Source organism: Suncus etruscus, chromosome 8, assembly GCF_024139225.1.
Source record: "Suncus etruscus isolate mSunEtr1 chromosome 8, mSunEtr1.pri.cur, whole genome shotgun sequence".
Classification (NCBI taxonomy): domain Eukaryota; kingdom Metazoa; phylum Chordata; class Mammalia; order Eulipotyphla; family Soricidae; genus Suncus; species Suncus etruscus.
In genome coordinates, this window is record NC_064855.1 from 51,592,559 (window position 1) to 51,605,258 (window position 12,700).

General features: G+C 33.9%; 1 protein-coding gene across 2 annotated transcripts in view; it reads left to right on the plus strand.

The window, feature by feature from the left end:
- Nucleotides 1-12,700, plus strand: part of NBEA (neurobeachin) — a 697,365-nt gene that overhangs the window by 175,475 nt on the left and 509,190 nt on the right. Inside the window, exons 1-2 of one of the 2 annotated variants that reach the window (XM_049778739.1) lie at nt 5,542-5,633; nt 7,665-7,773. In XM_049778739.1, the coding sequence (XP_049634696.1) occupies nt 5,566-5,633; nt 7,665-7,773 (177 nt within the window). In that variant the 5' untranslated portion in view covers nt 5,542-5,565. Of the gene's footprint in view, nt 1-5,541; nt 5,634-7,664; nt 7,774-12,700 lie in introns of those variants that run through there. The other variant, XM_049778738.1, reaches the window with a different exon arrangement.

A 12,700-nucleotide genomic window follows, 5' to 3' on the forward strand; every position in this document is an offset into this window, starting at 1 on the left:
GCAAAAGATTTGCAGGAGGTAGGTCTTGGAAGAGTTCTTGCATTGGGGATACTTTTGGAACTAAGTCCGGTTTCAAGTAACAGTCCACGTTAGGGAGGGCCGTGCAGCTTGAGTTCGCAGGGGATTTGGTTGCCTTTTCTTGCAGGGGACGAGGTGTGGGTTTGACTGGGTGTCCCTTCACTTGGGTGCTGGGTACTGGTTTGTTGGGGTAGGAGGTCAATCTTGATGCCTAATAGATTAAGGACTGAGGGTGAAGAGCTTTAATTCGGTGGGAGGTCTGGATGGGATTGATGGGGGAAGTGATAGTTGTATTTCCAAAGGGGGGAAAGGGGAAGGTATATAGAAGGGGTAGGAAGGGAGAAAAGAGAAATACATTAGAAAGAAAGGGAGATATGTGGGGTGCTCGGTCTCCCACATCTCCCCCTGTTTAGTATACAATATGGAAGGGACAGACGTGCCTTGGTGGACTGGCCACACTGGGTGAAGAGGTGTGGGGCTTCCAGTCACCGCATCTGCTACCCTTGAGTCAGTCGTTTCCAATGCTTGGCAAGGCGCGAGCGCACAGATTGAGGTCTATGCGCCAGCTCCTCGATAACTTCAAACTTAAGTGGCGGAGAGTTGGCAGGAGGGGAGATGTCAGGTGTCAGCTGGTCTTCTGAGGTGCATAGTTGTTGGTACAGAACCTTTGAGTCCTTTCTGGTTGCTTCATCCACTTGATTCTTTACGAAGGTGGTGAGTTTGCGAAAAGCCCAAGGACCAAAGGAAACTAGCAACATAAAGCCAATGAAGGGCCCCAAAAAGGCTGGGAGCACTAACCCCACATATCAAAGGAACTCTGAATGAATTTTTCACCGCCTGCCTGATTCAAGCCACAAAAGTTTGCATAGCCCCAAACCAACAGAAAACTCTGCAAATAAATTTAGCTCAGCACAAAGAATCTGGCTTAACCAGATTCCTTAACCTTTCCATGGAACCTGTTTTTGTAACTGCTCTCAAGCATGTAGTTATAGATATGTTTTTGTAAAGTTTAAATTATGATCCTTATTGCTTGCACAAAAGATAGATCTAAATGGAAAATAGGCTAAACAAATAATTGTATTTGCGTAAATATCAATTAGGTATTTGTTTAAGAATTTGCTTCCCCTCCCCCCATCCTGCCAGGTTCCTCTTTATCCTTCCCGCCATCAAAATGTGTTTATGCTCCCATTGGTTAAAATTGTTGTACTTGTATAAATAATGTTTTATTGAGACCGTGTGAATTAAAAGTCTTTCACAGTTAAAAAAAAAAAAAACATCAATTCAGTTATAACCTGGACATCGAACAATAAGACTTATTCCTGGTAAGAAGAGCAAAGAACCTTGAGTAAAAGATAAAGATAAAAAAAAAAAGAAAGAAAGAAAGAAAGGGAGAAGAGAAAAGGAAAAAAGAAAAGAGAAGAAAAGAAAAGAAAAAATACAAAAGAAAGTAGTGAGAAGAGAGGATAAAATAGCAAGGGAATGCTAGTTTGCTTGAATGTGTTCGATGAGTAGAGCCTGTAGTTTAAGTCTGTATGTCGCAGTTGCTGCTTCCGTGGTCTGACTGGTCACGTGCTGCAATTCCTAAAAGAAGGTATAACCCTGACTAGAGAGAAAGTTTTAAAGAGTTTTCTCGGGACCATTTCATAGTGTAAGCTGGGTATGGTATCTCGTGTGACTGAGCCCCAAGCTGCCATCTTAGTTTGTCCACCCTTTGTATCCAAGAACGCCTGTGGACAGAAAAGCTGAGAGGTTATTTTAAATATAGTAAGATAAAGGCATTAAAACATAGTGTTATGGGATGTTTCCACTGGAGTCAGTGATTTCCCATGGTATTCTTTACCTGTGATCCTGTATACGATCTCTAAGGGATTATTATGGGCCTTTTTGTAGAAGGCTGATTACATACCTGTTCTCTCTATGCTGCTGTTTCTGGTGTTGCTGGTTTTTTTGTGGTATAATGTGTAGTCAAGAGTTTGTGTTGTTCCTTTTTCATGTATTTTGAGCACTGCTCCCGAGTATATGTTGACTATTACAGTGTTTGGAGTTTCTACCCTGTTAAACCCTGTTATTTGATTGTTGAGTATTAGTTGTGTATAAGATGTATGTTCTAGGTGCTTCAGAATAGTGCTATCATTTTGTCTTTATCTTTTGTCTTCTGACATACTTCTTTTAACATAATATGTTCTAGGTCCATCCACGTTGCTGCAAAGTCTGTGATTGTATTGTTTCTGACTGCCATGTAGTATTCCATTGTGTATAGATACCACATCTTAATGATCAATTCATCTGTTGTTGGACATTGAGGTTGGTTTTAAGACTTGGCTATTATACTGAGTGCTGCGATAAGTAGTGAGGTGCACACGTATTTTGGAATGAATGTCCTTCCAACTTGGGGGTATATACCTAGGAGAGCAATTGCTGGGTCAAATGCCAGCTCAATTCTGAATTCTTTGAGCACTCTCCAGACTGTTCTCCATAGGTGTTGGACTAGGGGGCCTTCCCACCAGCAGTGGATGAGAGTTCCTTTCATACCGCATCCCCGCCAACAGAGATTGTTCCCATTTTTTTTGATGTGAGCCATCCTCACTGGTGTAAGGTGATATCTCATTGTTGCACTTCTAATTTTTGCACTTCTATGGAATATTCTTTGTGTGCTCTATTAAATGTGTTTGGAATAAACTGAGTAGAGACAGTTCCAGGATAAATGAGTGACCATTTGACCTTTCTTCTTGTGACATGTTTTTGACATTGAGGAACATTTGCCTAATAATTTAGATTATAATCTGCCAATATTTCTTTTAGAGTCATATCAGTGGTAATTAGGAGCTATTTCTGGTTCTGTACTCGAGGATAGCTTCTCGTATTGCTTTCAGAGCCATACAATGTTAGGGTTGAAACCAGATCTCATACATGCAAACCGTTTTCTCCAGCCTTTGGTATTTTCTGAACTTTTAGTATTTTCTTTGTAATTATGAATACAAATTTTGTACTTGGCACATACCCTGCACTTGTCATGACTTTCTTCTGAACTTTGTTTAGGGATCACTTCTGATGGGGCTCAGGGGACTTTATGAAATGCTAGCATTGAACCTGAAATAGTAAAGAACCTTACTTCCTTTACTGTCGCTTTGGCCTCTTGTATTTATGATCTTCTTGAGGCTAGAATGTTACAGATCATATTCCTTACAGGCACTAGGATCATTCGAGTATTTTTTCCTGATTTGTTGGTTAGTGTTATATTGCAAAACAGCTAGACACTGAGAATTATTTCTAACATTGGTTCATTTTCAGTAATTACTGGTTATTTTATAAAGAATCACAAGTAGACCTTATCAAAAGGTTGCTTTTTCTCCAATAGATAAACACTTGAATATACAAATAGTTATTGTAGTTGGTTTATTGTATACAATTTGAATTTTTGACACACTCACATTTTATAAATTGATTTTGGTGCTTGATTTTTTCAAAAAGTAGGGTGATTAACGATTAAATAAAATACTTTTACTAAAAAGAAGACACAAATGTGTAATGATTTATAAATTATTTTTAACTTTAATAGGACCTCTAAGAAATGCTGTTAAGTATTCACAAGAGTGAGAATAGTCCATTGTGTAGACTGCCTATCTCCTGACCAGTCTAAAAAGAAAAGTAGGAAGCACTGAGGTTTTATTGCTAAGAACAGAGTATGTGATTTCATATGCTGTGTATTGTGCTTCCATCTGTATTTTACTTTGTGCTGCATTTCTCTGTTTTTCTTATTTGTCTCTGTTGGAGAATTGCATTTTTTCTTATAGCTTTTCTTGCTTTCTGAATTGATGAATATGTAAGATTATTGTAGCAGGATTCATTGTTTGTGTAGCCACTTGGACACTGGTCTTTATGATCATGTCTTCAAGAATGCATTGTGTAAATTTGACTGTGACTTGTCCCTGAAGTTAGGAACTTGCTTTATATCTTTCTAATTTTGAATCATGAAGAAGTTTAAATAATTTAAATTTTTGTGACATTTTTCATGGTGTATAAGCCTAACTCATTGTGATTTTTGTTTGTTTTGCTTTGTGCATGTAGTGATACAGTGTGTTGGTGTGTGGATATTCTCAAATGTAAATTTTCTTAGATAGGAACTTGTGATGCTTTTATTACTTTTATGATCACTTAAGTCTAAAAAATTTTTTATAGTGAAATAGTATAAAACCTATGACATCAAATCTTTAATTTTTATGACTTATGGGGTATATCTTTCAATATGAATATAGGTTACTTAAGAGATGAAGCCTTACAAAAACATTAAAATAATTTCCTCTCATACTGATACTTAAGTCTTTTTGAAACAACATGTAATGCATCTATTTTGATAATGGCTTTATAGTGTTTCTGAAGAGATAAAAAACATCTCTTTTAAAAGAAGAGAGGTTGTTGAATAAAATTTCCAAGTCTTGAATTTGTGCATTATTAATTTTTTAAATAAATATTTACTTAAATACCAGTTATTCATTTTAGGGCAGAGCAAATGGAAAAACTAACCTTTGTCTTTTGGAGCTTTGATCTGGTTAAAAAATATAACTTTGACCTGAAATTAAGTTCCCTATATAATTTCTATGATTTTAGCAATGAAGTAAGTCTGCATGATTTATCTTTAAATTATAAAATACCTTAAAACTATTAAAGAGTTTGGGAGTTATTTCAAAAGTATATAAGAAAATTGAAATGGACAAAGCAGTAGAAAAATTTGTTCTAGAGTACAGCATGTATTGCTCTTACCTTGCATGCAGCTGACTCATGTTCGTTACCTGGCACACAAATGGTCCCCTTAGTCCTACTAAGAAGTATCCCTGAGTCATAGAGATAGGGACAAGACTTGAGCACAGCTAGATGTGGCCCCAAAAGCAAAATAAGAAAAAAAAAAGAAGATAAGAAAAATCAAGGCAAACTGAAAATTTTAAAGTAACTTAAATGTAGTATTTTTAATTGAATGATAATATAATTGTATAGTTATTAGTCAGTTTCAATGTATTTTCCCAAGACTTAGCCCTTTTTAAAGTACAGATATTAAAATAAAATTTTTTAATAACTTAATATAGGTTTATGAAGAATTAGAAGTTTATTTTTTTAGAAATAACACTATATAATTAGTGTTTATCTTAGATTAAGACAGGACTCAAAATCTTAATGCATTCTTGAAGTAGAAATTGCTACTTACAGAAAATATGTTATCATCTATTGAAAAGTTTAGCAATTTTATATTATGAGATAAAAATCAGTGCACATTTTATTTATTAAGTAAAATACTTCTCTGAAAATCCATTTTGGTGTATTGCTATACTTTTCAAAAGAGTGTTGTATGTTCTGTATACTACGTAGTTTTGGCTGACATAGATGCTTGCTTTTTTTTGGTTTATCCTATATATTTAGATCCTCTGCCGATGAACTGTTGTGTCTAGACAGGAAGTGGCATGTAGGAGATATAGGAATGGGCTGAAGTATCCTTTATATTTGCCTTTGTATCTAGGGGAGTTGGAAATAGGCAAGAATGGAGAGAAATTTTGTATGGCAGTACACAGAATTTTGCAAGTTTATTGTGAGCCCTGCAGCAATCCGATGCATTTTAGTTACTGGTAAGTTTGTTAAATTATGTTTGAAAATGTTCCTCTTCGAAGATGGCCATCTTTTTATTATTACGTCCACCATGTCAAAAATTCCTATTATAAATATTTTTGGAAGTTACTATTGCATTGGGTTTTAGGTGTAAATTAAAGATAATTAATGAATGCATATGACTAGTTATTATTGAAAGGGAATTAAAATGATATAGGTACCATTGTCATGTGTTTAAGATTTTTGTATAATAAATTAATATTTATGATTTTCAATTGAACACACTGCTTGCAAATCTAAAGTAATATGATATACATTAGAAATTATTAAAAAACAATAGCTATGGCATCCTATAAGTAGGAGGGTAATTATTATAAGAATAATTTCTTTGCTTATTATTCATAAAACATATAAATGGTAGGGTCTATAGTTAGGCTTTTCACTTGTTCCTTTTGGTTGTGTTAATGTTTAGGAATTCTAGTAAACTTTTCCCCCTTACTCACTAATTTACGTATACATCAGAATTCTGTAAACATATTAGGAATTACATAATCCCTATATAGTAGCTTTCTTAATTTTTTAAAATATTTGGGTCGAGGTTTTATGTGTAATATGACTTAGGCAGTATTTGTGACTGGCTTTGATTATTGATTCTATTAATGAAAGATGGACTCGTTTGTTTAGTAGTTGTTCTTTTAATGATGGAAACTACATTCAGAAATCTCAAGGGATTCCTTGGGAATTATCATTTTCTTGTTTATATCTATCTTTATCTTCTAGGACAAAGTAAATTAAATATTATTTAATTGTAATATTCTATTTACTTTTGTGATTTAAGGATATAGGACAGTCAATGTGATGGAGCTTTAATTTCATGTAACTGAATGCTTTTTTTCTCAATTTTATTTTTCTATTTGGTAATACATTAAACTATTAATTTTATATGATGAAACTATTTTGTTATTCATTATTTTAAGATAATGTTTGCGATAAGAAATCACTTTTTCCAAGAAATTCATTATTTGTCAAATATATTTACTTCAGAAGACTTACAATAACTTTTGAGATTAGGATAACTATTGAATTCTTTTGAGCCTTTTAATAATTTTCAAGCTTTCTTTATTACCCAGTTTATTATATTTTTGGAGGTTTGAGTACTGGATCATTAAAATATTTTAGAAATGTGTGGTTCTTTCTTTTCTTGTGGCTATAAGTAGGTCTGTTATAAAACACTACATTGCTGATAAAATCTAGCATAACAATTGTCATAAACAGTAATTTATATATGAAATGAAAAACATAAGTTTCTTAGAGATTCGAGAGAGTTGCTGATTGAAAATCTTTCTTGGACTTTGTAAAGTAGTATATTATTAAAGTTTAATGCAAAAATTTATTTTTCATTTGTTTCTTTTCAGAACAGACATAATTAAAGTTTTATCATTGGCACACATCTTTGCACGCTTTTATGTGTTTGTGTATCTGTTGTGTAATTGTCACTTTTAATTTCAATATTACTATAACTTTTACATTTCCTGCTCTCTAACTTTTCTGAGGGCATTTTTAAATATAAGGAATATATTGAATATTTCTATAGATATTTTTAAATATCAAACTTTTGAAAACAGGTGGAAATGAAATATTTATTTGGTATGTTCTTTAGAATGCAATGTTGTGTACATATATATAGATTTTTCTCTGAGCATAGTTCTTTGAAAAGATATGGAAAGTGGTGTATTTGTCGGTATAATTCTTTTAAATTAATTGAAGTTGGAATTATATCTGTATTTAAATATTGAGACTTTGCCTTGTAATATAAAACTATATAGTTGCATTGTAAATTGTGATGTTATATATAGAGATAAATCTAGATTAGGAGTGGTGAAAATATATTCATACTTTTTATTTAAGTAATTTTAGTTTCAACAGTTATCAGCAAAATGTGAGTAGGCTTGAAATAGAATATTTTAGCTTGATAAAATATAGAAATGCAATACTTATATTTGTAATCAAATTGACAATTACATTATGAATTATCTGTACTTTACATGCAGTGCTACTCTTTTGGCATTCCTGGTTGAACTACTTAAAAGTTCAGTAGCCATGCAAGAACAGATGCTGGGTGGAAAAGGCTTTTTAGTAATTGGCTACTTACTAGAAAAGGTAAGTAGTATATATTTCTGGTTTGACTGCATAGCCTTCATTCATAGAAAACTGATAGTCTGTAGGTTCTCTTTCCATTGATCACACTGAGGCCATAATGTTTGCTTTTGCTAATTCACATCCATCTTTATAGTGCTTTCAGATTAAATGTAGACTTTGAACTAAATCAGTGTTTGAAATCTTTCTAATTATGACATTTTGAGTGAATAAAAAGTCAAAGATAATTTCTTTCATCTACTTCATTGAAAATTGGGGCCAAGCTAGTATAGTGGATAAGGTGCTTGACTTCCATGGAACTGATGAGAGTTCAATCGTGACATCTCCTTTGCTCTCCGAAGTACTGCCCTTAGTGACTCTTGAATGCAAAAACCCAGAATAACCCTTTGAGCATCATCCACATGTGGCCCAAATGGAAACATAAATAAATAAATAATACAGGTATTGTATGTTACATGTTTCTGATAATTGACATGTTATTCATATATCAAATTTATATTAACTGAAATTTAACTGATTATACTGAATTTTGGAACTTCTTTTTATATGTGCATTTAAATGTCTACACTGTATACATTTTAGGTGCACATATGCTTCTTTGGCCCAGGCACATGTCACCTGTATGGTCGCTATTGAGATGTACATTTTCGTACTTTAATGTTGTAATGTGTACAGGGCCATCTTTCATCAGATTTGGAGAAGCCTACTCCCTCTCTCTCTCTCGAGCATGTTACTCTCTCTTTTTTTCTCTCTCTTTTTCTCTTTCTCTCTCTCCCCTTCTCTCTCTCTCTCTCTCTCTCTCTCTCTCTCTCTCTCTCTCTCCTTCCCCTCCCTCAATTTGTAAATTAAACCTATTGTACTTAAATGCTTTTTAGTAACATAAACATTATTTTGCATTCTTTGTCCCCACTTTTAATATTCTGGGGCATTTAAAATAGATTTCCCTCTAATCATAACATAGTATAAACAATATAAATTACATTATTTATCTTTTGCATTTTGTGTCATTTTTATGTGCACACCTTTACTTTAATCACAGCTGTACTATTATGGTAATGAATACTGAATTTGTTATAATCTCATAATAATTTTAATTATATTATTTTCTTTAAAATTAAAGATGTATGATAGAATTGTGTTATTTTGTGTCAATAAATAATCTATCATTCTTATTAAAGTTTCTCTAACCTGTTTTTTGTCAATTAACTATAATACTTCTATGAAAATGGAAACATTTTTGAAACAAAAAAAGAATAAGCTTATTTTTTCTTTCAGAAATAATATAGACACTTTTTCTGATATTATTTCATCTCTGTTTCTTTATTTGAAATCCTTGAACATATTTTTTATTTGAAACAAATGCTCTTATTTTTGGAAGAAATAATGTTTCCTTCATCTTTAATAGTGCATTATATGGGGAACTGTTTGGTCACATTCACCTTTTACATTTATTTTCTTGTTGTGACTGAATTTCTGGACTGATCAGAGATTTAATTTCAGATTATTATTTTCTTTTTTTTTGAATAAAAAAAACTATTCAACTCATCTAATCATGAAATGAATATAGTATAATAATGGGGTAGAACATCTAGTTAGGATTCCTTAGAAAATTAGGGAGATTCTGGTCTGAGCCATAGCCTTAAAATGATACTCAGTACATGAAGATATTACTTTCCATAGTTTAGAACTATTTTTTCTTTTTTTTTAAATTTTTTATTTAAAATAATTTATTACATACATGATTGTGTTTGGGTTTCAGTCATGTAAAGAACACCCATCACCAGTGCAACATTCCCATCACCAATGTCCCAAATCTCCCTCCACCCCACCAAATCCCCGCCTGTACTCTAGACAGGCTTTCTATTTCCCTCGTACATTCTCATTATTAGGACAGTTCGAAACTTAGTTATTTCTCTAACTAAACTCATCCCTGTTTGTGGTGAGCTTCCTGAGGTGAGCTGTAATTTCCAGCTCTTTTCTCTTTTGTGTCTGAAAATTATTATTGCAAGAAACATTTCTCTTAAAACCCATAAATGAGTGAGACCATTCTGTGTCTTTCTCTCTCTCTCTCTCTCTCTCTCTCTCTCTCTCTCTCTCTCTCTCTCTCTCTCTCTCTCTGACTTATTTCACTCAGCTTAATAGATTCCATGTACATCCATGTATAGGAAAATTTCATGACTTCATCTCTCCTGACAGCTGCATAATATTCCATTGTGTATATGTACCACAGTTTATTTAGCCATTTATCTGTTGAATTGTATCTTGGCTTTATTCAGAGTCTTGCTATGGTAAATAATGCTGCAATGAATATAGATGTAAGGAAGGGATTTTTTTATTGTATTTTTGTGTTCCTAGGGTACATTCCTAGGAGTGGTACAGCTGAGTTGTATGGGAGCTTGATTTCCAGTTTTTAGAGGAATCTCCATATTGCTTTCCATAAAGGTTGAACTAGACGGCATTCCCACCAGCAGTGGATAAGACAATTTGGTGATGGGAATCCCCCCTGATTTTATGTAAATATGTACCTAAAATGTTATTGTCAACAATATGTAAGACACTATAATCAAAATAAAAAAAAATGTAAAAAAAAAAAAAAAGAGTTCCTTTCTCTCCACATCCCCGCCAACACTGCTTGTTCTCATTCTTTGTGATGCGTGCCAATCTCTGGGGTGTGAGGTGGTACCTCAGAGTTGTGTTGATTTGCATCTCCCAGATGATTAGTGATGTGGACCATTTTTTCATGTGTCTTTTGGCCATTTGTATTTCTTCTTTGTCAAAGTGTCATTTCTTCTCCCCATTTTTTGATGGGATTAGATGTTTTTTTCTTGTAAAGTTCTGTCAGTGCCTTGTATATTTTAGAGATTAGCCCCTTATCTGATGGGTATTGGGTGAATAGTTTCTCCCACTCAGTGGGGGGCTCTTGTATCCTGGGCACTATTTCTTTTGAGGTGCAGAAGCTTCTCAGTTTAATATATTCCCATCTGTTAATCTCTGCTTTCACTTGCTTGGAGAGTGCAGTTTCCTCCTTGAAGATGCCTGTAATGTCCTGGAGTGTTTTGCCTACGTGTTGTTCTATATATCTTATGGTTTCAGGTCTGATATCGTGGTCTTTCATCCATTTGCATTTAATCTTTGTACATGATGTTAGCTGGGGGTCTAAGTTCAATTTTTTTGCAAGTGGCTAGCCAGTTGTGCCCACACCACTTGTTGAAGAGGCTTTCTTTGCTCCATTTAGGATTTCTTGCTCCTTTATCAAAAATTAGGTGATTGTATGTCTGGGGAACAGTCTCTCTGAGTATTCAAGCCTATTCCACTGATCTGAGGGCCTGTCTTTATTTCAATACCATTCTGTTTTGATAACTATTGCTTTGTAGTACAATTTAAAGTTGGGGAAAGTAATTCCTCCCGTATTCTTTTTCCCAATGATTGCTTTAGATAGCTATTCTAAGGTGTGTATTGTTCCAAATGAATTTCAAAAGTGCCTGATCCACTTCTTTGACGAATGTCATGGGTACCTTTAGAGGGATCACATTAAATATGTACAATGGTTTGGGGAGTATTGCCATTTTAACGATGTTACTCCTGCCAATCCATGAGCAGGGTATGTGCTTCTATTTCCTCGTGTCCTCTCTTATTTCTTGGAGCAATTTTATTGTTTTCTTTGTAGGGTCCTTCACTTTTTTAGTCAAGTTGATTCCAAGATATTTGAGTTTGTATGGCACTATTGTGAATGGGGTTGTTTTCTGAATGTCTATTTCTTCCTCATTACTATTGGTGTATAGAAAGGCCATTGATTTTAGTGTGTTAATTTTGTAGCTTGCCACCTTGCTATATGATTCTATTGTTTCTAGAAGCTTTTTCACAGAGACTTTAGGATTTTCTAGGTAGAGTATCATGTCATCTGCAAACAGCGAGAGCTTGACTTCTTCCTTTCCTATCTGGATTCACTTGATATCTTTTTCTTGCCTAATCACTATAGCAAGTACTTCCAGTGCTATGTTGAATAGGAGTGGTGAGAGAGGACAGCCTTGTCTTGTGCCAGAATTTAGAGGAAAGGCTTTCATTTTTCTCCACTGATGACAATATTTGCCTCTGGCTTGTGGTAGATGGCCTTAACTATATTGAGAAAGTTTCCTTCCATTCCCATCTTGTTGAGAGTTTTGATCAAGAATGGGTGTTGGACCTTATCAAATGCTTGTTCTGCGTCTATTGATATGATCATGTGATTTCTGTTTTTCTTGTTGTTGATGTTGTTTATTATGTTGATAGATTTATGGATGTTAAACCAGCCTTGCATTCCTGGGATGAAACCTACTTGATCGTAGTGGATGATCTTCTTAATGAGGCATTGAATCCTATTTGCCAGGATTTTGTTGAGGATTTTTGCATATGTATTCATCAGCGATATTGGTCTGTAATTTTCTTTTTTGGTAGCATCTCTGTCTGCTTTAGGTATCAAGGTGATGTTGGCTTTATAAAAGCTATTTGGAAGTGTTCCTGTTTTTTTGATTTCATGAAAGAGTCTTGCCAGGATTGTTAGAAGTTTCTGATTACCCTTTGGATCTCTACCATATCAGTAGTGATCTCTCCTTTTTCATTCCTAATACGAGTTACAAGTTTCTCTCTCTTTCTTTGTTAATTTTGCCAGTGATCTATCAATCTTGTTTATTTTTTCAAAGAACCAACTTCTGCTTTTGTTGATCTTTTGGATTGTTTTTCGGTTTTCCATTTCATTGATTTCTGCTCTCAGCTTTGTTATTTCCTTCTGTCTCCCTATTTTTGGTTCCTTTTGTTGAGCACTTTCTAATTCTATGAGCTGCATCATTAAGCTATTCAGGTATCCCCCTTCTTCTTTCCTGATGTGTGCTTGCAAAGCTTTAAATTTTCCTCTCAGTACAGCTTTTGCTGTGTCCCATCTTTTGTGGTAATT